Source organism: Charadrius vociferus, unplaced genomic scaffold, assembly GCF_000708025.1.
Source record: "Charadrius vociferus isolate BGI_N301 unplaced genomic scaffold, ASM70802v2 scaffold297, whole genome shotgun sequence".
In the NCBI taxonomy this organism is placed as follows: domain Eukaryota; kingdom Metazoa; phylum Chordata; class Aves; order Charadriiformes; family Charadriidae; genus Charadrius; species Charadrius vociferus.
This window is the reverse complement of record NW_009649192.1, coordinates 652,885-664,520: the sequence shown is the minus strand read 5'-3', so window position 1 is coordinate 664,520 and position 11,636 is coordinate 652,885. Positions and strand designations below refer to the sequence as shown.

At 38.4% G+C, this 11,636-nt stretch overlaps 1 protein-coding gene across 1 annotated transcript in view; it reads right to left on the bottom strand.

Annotated features, from left to right (window-relative positions):
* Positions 1-8,160, bottom strand: part of ADAM22 (ADAM metallopeptidase domain 22) — a 122,969-nt gene extending 114,809 nt beyond the window's left edge. The window contains exons 1-3 of the mRNA XM_009888969.1: positions 8,094-8,160; positions 6,910-6,977; positions 5,672-5,748 (exon numbers count right to left, since the gene is read on the bottom strand). Coding sequence (XP_009887271.1) covers positions 5,672-5,748; positions 6,910-6,977; positions 8,094-8,160 — 212 coding nt within the window. The remainder of the gene's footprint in view (positions 1-5,671; positions 5,749-6,909; positions 6,978-8,093) is intronic.
* Positions 8,161-11,636: the final 3,476 nt, after the last annotated feature.

Below are 11,636 nucleotides of genomic sequence, written 5' to 3'. Positions count from 1 at the left end.
AGGAATGGCACATGGGTCCTCTCACACCCGGCAGCACAACCCAGCAGGTCATGTCACATCACATGGAGCCCCTCAACCACACATCCATCCTGAGGGTGACCAGGAGGAGAGCGAGACTCACAGTGGCAACACAGAAGAAAGATGTATCAGAAATTATAATAGTCACAAACAGTGTAACTGCATTTTTTAAACCACGTCAGGAAGCTAATCCTTTTGAATTTCCCACAGCCAAATGTTTACAATTTAGAGCAAATTTAGGAATATGTTTTTCATTTACAGCTTACATGACACATTGATATTAGCGTTGGAGACCATTTGCCAAGAAAAATTACAGGCAAGGTTTCAGCAGTTTGTCTCATGAAAAAGCTGGCACTTGTCTGTCAAGCTGCTTTTTATTGTGCTTCTGTTTTCAGGATTTTTTGATGAAGTTTACTATCTCATTCTGTAAGGTTTGCAAAACTCTAGTTAAAAGAAATTCCTAATAAACTTTCCCAACAAGGCATTAGGAATGTCTGTATCCTTCTCAGCAAAAGCTGCAGAAACCATTCAGTGGCAAGCCAAAATAATTAATTCCTGGAGTGCCAGGAACCTTCCCATATTGCTAACCAGAAATAATTTAAATTAAGAGTGGAATATACAAAATACCTATCAATATTTTCTGAAGAAGCTTCTTTGGTTTTGCCTACCTTTTGATAAACTAAGAGAAAAGGCATTTATTTTCCACGTAGAGAATCGAGTGATTGCAGAGTTTATTAAAATTGCCTCATTTTAAATCTTTCAGCTTTCTGAACGTCGTTGATCATCATGACCATAGATTTATATACAGTGTTCGTATTCCTCCGGGATATGGTCAGGCGCTCGACAGGAACAGATGATGTGTGAGCTTCCTAACAGAGTAGGGTTTCTGAGGACATCTTGCCCAGCCTACTACTTCTTTATAGATTACTTTCCACTAACACATGGACCAGAGGAATTAAATTTGTGTTGCAAGAAGATAAAGCAGGTGGTGATTATGCGCCATCCTAGTGACTGAGCATCACCAGGAAGGACAGACCAGTCCTGAAATGCTGAATATAAGCTTGAAATCCTTATTTATGCCTGTGATCTTCCAGAGCACTTCCTCATCACCATAAACCTGAGGATCTCAGGCTACCAATGTGTTCACTCTCACAAAAAAAAAAGCCATGGTTAGGCAGGGCTCTTCTTGTTACAACATGAGGAGCCAGGGCACACGCAGATAGCCAGATGCTCCAGGGAGCCTTCTCAAGGCCAAGAGTCTCCTCAGCAGGGCACCTGGTGTCCATGCTGCACCTCAGAAGTGACCGCAATTCAGACTCAGGCTCAAGAAAGGCTGTCTGCTTGTATCCCTGACAGGAGACACCAGAGCCCTCATATGAAGGATGATGTGAAGGATGATGTGATGATATGATGTGATGATATGAAGGAAGCGTCTTGATCACCTTTCTTGCACATTATGGCTACCATGAAGTGAACCTGGGGTGGCCACCCTGTGCCTGGGCCTGTACACGCTCCAGAGAAGCATAGATAGTGCAGTTTTCCTGATTAACCACCTTGCAGTGTGCTCTTTCCCAATCCAACCCCGTGATTGCAGCTTGCCCTGGGCCACTATGCCATTACGTCTCTGCTGCTTCACATGCAGATGAACACGACCTGACCCAAGTCCCCTCAGACAGACCCACGTGGTCCAGAGAACCAAAAGGGCCTCAAAGAGGCTTTCAGAAACACGTCCCATTCCCTGCTGAGCTCTGCTGTTTAATCGCGTAATTACAACACAAGATGAGAGTGTAAATGGTCATGTGGCTACATTTAAGAAGAAATATTCTGCCTGAAAAAAAGAAAGAGCCATTTCTGAGCCACAGATGCCATCACAACACTAAAAACTTCACAGGGAACGAACTAAAAAATAAAAAAGCAAGGGCACTTAATTGCTATGCAACTGCTGTATGGTTCTGTGTTGATGGCCGGAGTGGAACGCGCGCCGAAGGAGGGAAAGCTGTGAGCAGCACCCGCCTGCACAGCCCAGCCATCAGGCCCCAGGTTTGCTAATGCTGAAGGCGACATTAACAAAGACAGCCACAGAAGACAGCTCCATTAGATACACTTCTGAACGCGTAAGGATACCGAGGCAATGGATTCATAAACACACCGATGCAACTAATGCACCCCTAACCTTTGCCTAAGGGATTGAACCTTTCAAAAATACAGCTGATTTGATCTGAAAGCTCCTTTGTAAATATACTTCAGCTAGTTGAAGAGGCAAAAAAAAGTTTTAAAAGAAATACTGTATCTTAAAAAAAGCTCATTGTAAAGACACTATGGCAACTCAGGGGAAAAAAGGAAGAGAAAGAATGGTGATGTAGAGAAAATACCAGCACTGAAAAAAAGGAAACCACATTATAATTATATCAGCTTTTTATCAGTGTTTTTTTATTATCATTCAAGGTGATGTTTCAGTGTATCTCACATCTGCATTTCATATGAACATCACATTCAAAACCGGTTGGGATCCAAAACGAGCAAGAAGAAACCATGCAGATTTCAGTATTAAACTGCCACACTGAAATGCCACCTAGAAAATTATTTTTCCTTCCTCATACTTGCATCCAGGACTGGCAGAACATCACACCCTGGGCCTCAGTCTTCCTCATGTCTGAAACGTCAGCGTATGCTCTGCTTTTCTATTTCCCTGCCCACAACCTGTATCTTCCCAGCTTGTTTCATGGCAGAGATCAGCCTTTGGTGACAGGCCACTGTTGTGATAGGAGGCAGACGAAAGGACGAGGAGAGGAAAGTTGCTTCAACTAATACCCAGATTCAACAGTAGCATCTCTAGTGGCATCTCCTTTGATGAGGTGAAGAGACAAAACAGAGGTTATCAGGCAATGGGAAAAGAGAGACAAGGAGACCATAAACATTTCTGTCAGCCTCAACTCTCAGTGTACAAAAAATTGTCAAGAAAAAGGTTGCAAGAAAAACTAGAAAGTTGTGTGGTACCTATGACAATGGCAGAGAGGACAATCATTCCTGATGGAAAAAAGAAGAGAAAGAAACGTGTGACTCTTCAGAGAACTGAGTAAGAACAGAGATGGAAAACATACAAACACAACAGAATATGAAATACAAAAGGATACATAACAGGGGAATAGGGAACACAAAGCACAGGCAAATGCAGCAGAGGAAACAGAGAAACTGACTGTCAGATAAAAAGATAGATTTGAAGAAGATAGAGAAAATACTGCCCACAAAGAAAGCAGCAAACAAAGAAAATCTAGTTGCAGACAGACATCAGGAAGCAGGAGTATATTTTAGTTTCTGATGGTTTTGAAGCACTCTGTTTGCTACTATAATTTTAATTTTGATCTTTTTTTCTCCTCCATAAATTGGGGAAATGTATGGAAGAATGAACACTTTCTCTGTGACTGTCCAGCATTGACACTTGAACTAGTGATGACGCTCAGATATACGAGTCATACACACCAACCTCGGAACAACAGGGAGACTGCAAGTAAGGAGACCGACAAAGGCAGGGAGCATCTCTCCTTTCTGACAACCTACGTATTTTAAATTATTTTTTCCCCCTTTCTGTCCCCCATACTTCCTTTAACATTCCTCAAATGTATATTATGCATAAAAGCTAATTTTACCACAGAGGGCTGCTTCAACATGCTTTTGATATTAGCAGAGGTTCAGTTATAAATAGTAAGCTGATATTTTTTCCAGAGGAAAACTAAAATCTTGAACTTTGCTCCTTTCAAGCATTCAACTACTCTTCAATTACAAGGCTACTGTGGGCCAAATTTGCAAACCACTCCTCCAAAAAAAAAAAAAAATCAGTGCTTTTCTCTCAGGACCCTCAGAAAATACATATAGAATATATAATATGGAAAGTAAGAATTGCAAGAGAAGAAAAATATCTACAGCCTTCTGAATAGAAGATATGTGTTCACAGGAATAATAATTAAGAATACATTTTAAATGTTGCTCCAGTACACTTGGCCCTCTTTTTATTTGATGATCTGCAAATGCTATTTCAGAAGCAGTTTAAACATTGATTTAAATATCATGATAGAAGCCAAACATCTTTCCTCTCAGCCTTCTTGTTTCCTTTTTGCACAATTTGTGATAGGACTTTTTTCACATTATAAAAAGCATAGCTGCTTAGGAAAAGTTCATATTGGATTCTGACACTCTTAAGAACCATAAGCCCACATTTTGCCACTGTTACTCGTACAAATACTGGTCCAGTATCATTAAAGACAACAAAAGAATGACATAAAAATAGGATCCAGCTGAAATCAAATTTTAAATATACGTGTTTGTGTGTGTTTATGTGCTCATGCACATGTGCTTAAACAAAAAATCCACCCACAGAGTACTGCTGCAGTTCATAAACTGACATCCTTAACTTGTCTTTTCATATACTATTAGTAATTGTGGTTACTTTTATTAAGATGACCTGAAATTCATGCTGCAAGGTAAATCCTGACCTTTCAGAAACTAACTGTGACCACACCATTAATCTGCCACCCAAAAGAAAACCAAATTTCTGCAGCTTACTCTCAGTAAGGTATAAATATGTATACAAAACTCTTATTTCCAACAAACACTTCAATGTTGTAGACTTGGTGCTTTTCTGCAGGAAATTCTTCCTCGAGTGTTCTTTTAAAATGCATTTGTTACAAAATCATACTTCTAAAGCAGCCTCTTCCCTCGCCTTCCAGCAGCACAGTGTCTCTGCCATCTGTAACCAGCAAGGATTCACATGTGGTTTTTAACTTATGTCAGTGCACATAAAGACCTTGCCACTGTTTAAACATGTGTTTACAAGTGGGAAAAAAATGAAATTTCAGTGGCTCCCATTTGGTTCATCTTTATAGCAGAAAAACTTGTAGCAATTGAGCATAAACTCTTACACTGAACCACACAACATTGTATTCAATTATTAGGAGATTAATTACGTAACAAAGCATTTCTATTTACTATACTATTTATTCTCTTTTCACTTCAGAGCAGAAAAGCAAAGCAACTCCTATTCTAAAACAGCTGTGCCAAAAGGCTACTTCAAAAACTCATGACTGAAAGCCACATACCAGATTTCACTTAAAGTTTACTATTGTTCAATCATTCTTCGTAAACTGAAGTTCACAGTGTGCTACTGCCTTATGATGCTTCTCTGTTCCCAAAAGACTGTAAACACATACGGAGAAACTTCATTCCCAACTATCCATCTCATTCATTTTTTGAGGATTAGCTGTAGTGCAATTGCTGTATCTCCAGTACTTTACACTTGGTTATTAAAACGCTAACAGCTACCAGTTTTCAGCAACTCCAGCTTTTCATATCCTGTGAGGCTCTGCCTGAGTACAGTAATTTGCCTTTATGGTAAACTGAAAGATGGCAAATGAAATTATAATACTAAAACGTTAGTTACACTGCAATAGCTACTAAGTAGTAACAATGGGACTATCAAAGCCTACAATGGTACTTGAGAAAATAACAAAAGATCTCAAAATATACTACTACAGATGAACTCAGTACCTAGAAACAGCATTTGTGCTATAACACAACCTCTAAAACCTCCATTGAAAAATGACATTTTGCTGGCACCGGGTGTTGAACAAACATAGAGTAAGATATAGTCATTACTTACTGGTTCAGCGTCACATCTAGGATGAAAGATGATCCAAAAGCATCAACCTGGAAGCTGGCTCGAGCAATGTGGGTAGACTGCAATATTGAAAAAAACTGGAATTAGTATTCAGCCACAACAAAACATATCATACAGGTCTGTGAATGCAGAAAGTAAATATGCTTACTAAGGAACAGTATGCCATTAACAAATAAAATTGCATTGAAATGGGCAAAGCAGTCTATGATAATGAATAAAAGATCTGTTTTCTGAATCTACGAGGCCTATTCAAGTGTCCCCAACAACCCAACCCATGACTGCGAGGCTCTGCCTTAGTAACCCCCCATCTTAACCCATCCACACCGTAGGAAATGGCTCTCCTGTCTGAACTTCCATCCTGGGCAAAACCCTGAGCAAAGGGAAATGGAAAACTTCCCTTGCGTGATGTGTTACTCGTTCCTTAACCTGACTCTGGAGACAGACTGGTGGAGAACAGCTGAGACATTACTGGCTTGGTCAGACCAGGATACACTCACAAATCTCACTGACATTATCTGGAAGAAACTCTTCATTCACACAGATTCTCATTTAAGCCCATATAGTGAGGTGACAGCAATGGGCTAAAATCTGATTAGCTGCATTTTTTGTAAAGCTCTGACTCACCACCCTGTAACCCATCTCCAAAAGGCTCCCAAAAACTCCAACCCCTGAGCAGTCACTAAAACCAAGGAAAAATGGGTGCTGAGAAACATTTCTTTCTTTCTTTCTTTCTCTCTCTCTTTCTTTCTCTCCTTGCCATATATTTTCCCTGAATTAATTGCTTTCATTCTGGCCTATAGAGAACAAACATGGGAATACTTTGTAACTTGCGATCTGCCAGAAATAGAACTTTTATTCTAGTAGAAGTAGAAGAAAATACTCAGCTATCCAATGGAAATGCAACTGTTGTTTCTAGACCTGAAAACTCCCAAGAAACGGAACAGTCGTGTTATTTAACTAATTAATAAGAAAAGCTACTTTCAGACATTTTGGAGCAGTTTCAACTTTGTTCTTATTTTCTTTCCATTGAAATCCGCACATTAAGATTTGAAGCATGTAGACAGAGGAATCTAAGAAGAAACACTGAAGAACCACTTAGAACTCTAAACTACACTTCTCTAAATAAATACAATACAGGATAGTACAACTGTAACAAATGATTTATTGAAAACTCTGGGAAACACAGGACAGGATGGGATAATGTGAATCATCAAATTTACTCTCTCTAAAACTACTGGCAGGCTTTCAATAGGCATTAAATCCAGAAGAGTTGAGAATACCAGTTTCCCTGGAAAAGAACGGCAACAAAGAAACGGGAAGTTGAGGGAACCATGACTTTTTTGTTTATTACATTTTTAAGTTGCCCTACAGCAGAATGCTTTTTTTTTTTTAATGTCTACATATATAAGCATGAGTAATAATAAACTAAATAAAAAAACAACAACAACCATGAATACATATTCACAAACAGTTGATTCCTTTAAAAAAAATAAAAATAAGACAGCTTCACTTATTAGAGGATGCTGAGGCTGAGTGCCCTCTATAAAAATGCCTAGCTGTGCCCCTGCAGTGCATGTGCATGCAAAATTGCATGATGAGAAATTCCAGATATTTAAATTACTGTTTAGAAGGATGCAGTATTAACTGGAAAGCTTCTCAGAAGGCCCCTCAGTAGATTCAGTTCACAGTCAGACATCCTTTCAGCTATCCCTATTATATCTAACCTGCTTTGTAACCCAGGTTACAGGTCTTCACTAAGTGGATCTCATAATTTCTTGAATGATTAAAGAGCATCTCTTTTGAACAAATGCATAATCTTTGACCAACTAACTAAATATAACATGTAGTTTAGCTTATCTGAGTAAATAATTTCAGTGATGAACTACCACTGATATTAAAATCATACCTTCTATCCAAAAAAGCCTTAAGAAAAGAAAAAAAGGCAGTAATTTCCTCAGATCACCCATTTTGATCCCTTTTTGAAATTAAGGGTCTCAAGCTTGTCCCAAACAACCCGTAACACAGCCGGCTGGTACCTGTGAGGCAACTATGGACACCCACAGCACGTACAGGCACCCAGAGCACGTACGGCCACTGACACGTAGGACCACCATTTACCTGTTTCTGGCCTGCAGCAGCACATCCACAAATACAGCAGAAACAACCATCAACAAATTACCATGTTAGCATTTGCATTTCTTCTCCAGCTTTCAGGCAGCAAGAGTATGCTTTGAATGATTTTAAAATTCCATCTTCTCTTGCTAGATGCGAATTTTTAGGCTGCTGCTCATAAAAAGTATGTGACAGGCCAAGAACCAAGTAAGGTACATGGGCCTACAATCAGTTTTGTCATTCCCTAGTTTCAACGCAGCACATTTGCTAACCTTAACTAACCCTCATTTACCTATCTGCATCGCAACCACCACTTTCTGATCAAAGGAGTAACGGCAGCCCAGTTGTTCGCTTTTCATCATTACATTATTAAACGCAGAGAACATTCTACAGCACTTCATTATTTGTTTGCTAACAACATAGCTACATATGCCATCATTTAGCTCTGTGTACAAAGTACAGCCAAGTCTTCTATATGACCATACACTGGTACCAAAAGAGAATTTGTCAGTAAGGAAGAATACAAAAAAACATAATTTTAATTTTTAAATGTATATATACTGAATGTAGCCTTCGTCATTAAAATGTATTCACCTCATTCACTGTAAGAGCAAAAATGACTAGTGTTTTTTGGTTTGGTTTTGTCTTTTAACTGCCAGGTTTATTGCATCATATTGATTTGGTCTGGGAAATTTCCTCCCTTGATCATGTCTCTAAGATAAACAATTACAAGGCTAATGTATTTCTGAGGTGACCCTTGGACCACAGTTACTCCCTGACAGAAGCTGTTAATGTGGATTTAAGGGAGAAAATGCCTATTAATAAATTAAGATGAAAAACATTACACAGATGTAACCACCCCTAAGACAAAGTGGTGCAAACCCAGGAAGCTCACCATTAAGTTTAAGCTCAAGTGCAATCAAGCATTATCTCAAATGTATCTCAAACCTACTGAAATACCAAAATGCACGTTTTGGATAGCCAGACAAACTCAGCCCTTCCCAGAAATCGCAGCTCTTTCCTTCAACCCCAATATGTAGTTGTAAAACACCGCAACGCTGCATACTGAGGGCTGCTGCCAAAAGCGAACAGTTCTGCCCCATCCTGGCCACATGTTCCCACCTGCTCTTCCCTTGTCATCTCATGTGACTACCCAGAAAGTCAGATCAGCATCAGAAAATTAGTCATTCCTTGGAACAGATCTGTATTCTGCTGGACAAATAAGCTGATCCAAATAAACTATATAGTCACACCATGAGTAGATGTGATGGAAAGAAGCTGGAGGGGACATGCAAGAGATAATGAAGAGGAAGACAGATTCCCCCTTTCAATGACAGCTAACAGATCTCATTCAGGCTAACAAAAACCTGCACTTTAAGAGTGCCAGCCAGTACATTTTTTAGGATAGCAATTACTCTGAATATCTGGTTAAAAACCGCACAATAAAGAAATACATTTGCAAAAGTCTTGGTACTACGTTATTTTTAAACACATCTACCTGCTTCAGTGAATAGGTAAAATGGCCAACTGAAAGGGAAGCTTAGATTCACAGACATATGTCAATAAAAGAACCCAAAGAAAGGAAATAAGTACTTTTATGCCATCTATACCACCTCATTCAAGCAGAAGTAACAAGACAGACACCTGCAAGGGCTTCTCTAAACCACTGAAGCAAGACAATCAATTATGTCATCCCGTTCTCATACGAAGGAACTTTCTCAGAAAATTCGAGGCTTTTTCACCAACCATAGGCGTGACACATCGACAACTGAGTCATAAAAGGAGAGTTCTTGGAGACCAGAAGAGATGCACTCAATGCAGAACATAAAACAAGAGCCAGGAAAGGAGAATCTAACAACTTAATGGAAGAGCACAGTGCCGTGCCTCCAACACAATCAAAAAGTTCTGAAATTTTAATGTCATGCAACCAAAGAAGGAAAATATCGATTACAACTCGGAAATTAGCTGCAATGCTTTCAGATGCAATTTCTAGTGACACACAAAGCATACTACTTTGCAAGCCCCCCCTATAGAAAATACTAAGCATCCCATGCATCTAATGCAACTACGGGCGAGCTAGCTTTTTGTCAAAGACTGCAAAGTTTAAGCATCTCGGTGAATGTCTGAAAGGAATCAAAAGTAAATGGAGTGGAAAGGATTATTTCAAATCACTAAGCACAAAGATATTTCATCTAAAACAAATATTAAAAGCTTGAATCCTAGAAAAAAAAAAAAGTGGTACACAAACCTTCCTGCCAAACCAAGAGGGATGCAATTCCAATTATTTTAAATCACCAGCTCCGTGCCTCAGGGATCGCTGCAGTAACAGAGGAGACGAGCAAGCAGTACCAAGTACGACTATTCATTATTACAAAGAAATACAACAAAACAATGACAATTTCTGATAGTCTCCTCAGTAGCCCTGCTGGGGATCAGCCTTCTCCAGAAACTGGCACTGAAGAATGAGCACCTGCAAAGGGAATACACACAGACATAAACTACAACCAGCGTATATCACTGCAGATCAATGGTGAGCCTCATTGCACTCTACTGTAGGTAATCTTAAATATGTTTGGAATATTTTCATTTCAAATAGGTCAAATATTTTAACCACTAGTGAAACATTGAGGAACTACGCACTTTCTTTAATAATCCAACTAACAAGAATTCTGAAATGAAACATTTTAGAAATTGTCCTTACTTTGTGTATAATTAGTTGGGTGCTGAAAGCAGCATAGTAACATGATGACTAATATTCTTCCTCATTAAAATAAGGAAAAAGAGAATTAAAAATATATTGTGATATAATGTGCAATTCCTCACAATATATGTTTCTTGATTCTGAAGTATCCTTCATAAAGCACTTAGATGCTTTTTAACAAGTTTTGCTGGAAGAGATAACAATCATTTCTACCAAAAGAGAAGAATGTCTTTCTTTTTTTAAATTTATGAGAAAATCCTATTTATACGCTTGCCCTTTGATGTAAAGAATTTCATATTTACTACTATTTATAGCGTTATCATTTCTAATTAAAAGATTCTGATCAAATTTGCAGGCTCGAAAGAAAAGCATCAAGAGAATCAAGGGAAAAAATACTACAGAACGTTATTGCAAGACAGAACTTAAATGCTGTGCTTCAGAGCTTGTACGAACAATGAGGGTTTATAGCAGACATTCTGGGAGTCAGTCACATTTACAAAATAAGATTCCTTAGATACTAATTTAATTTCCCCTCCTTCTCTATTTAACAGGAGAATAGAAACCTCCGCTTGTTAACAATCCTTCAAGTGTGTATGAAATGACTGTTTCTTAAGTTCAGTAAGGACATAGATAAGTCCATGGGAAATCAAACTAAATACATTAATGAAATTAAATGAAAAATATACTAAACGTTTTATGTAGATTCACCTAAAAATAATTTTAACTGTGGTTCTGAAAATAATCGTTACACTTAGATTTATTCTACAGTAGAGGAATACAGTGCTAATTAGCACATGTACACATTATAGAAGGACAATTTTCAGCCTCAGTTGTGTTGTAATAAATCCAGTTATGTAGGATATTGTTACTGTATATAGAATAAGAAATTTGTACAAACCTTACTTTCCTACTCATACTGGGGAGTAAAAAAAAAATAAAAACTTTGCTCAGAGACAAATTCAGAAATAAGCCTACGTCTAATAATAAAAAAAAATATCTCCAAGTCAAAGAATCCTTTTTAAAAAAATACACAATAAAGTATAAATGCAACATGATTTCCTCAGGCCCTCTCTAGAGCCATTTGCAAATATCTAATTTTATTCAAAAGTTCAGTGTCACTGAACGGGATTCACA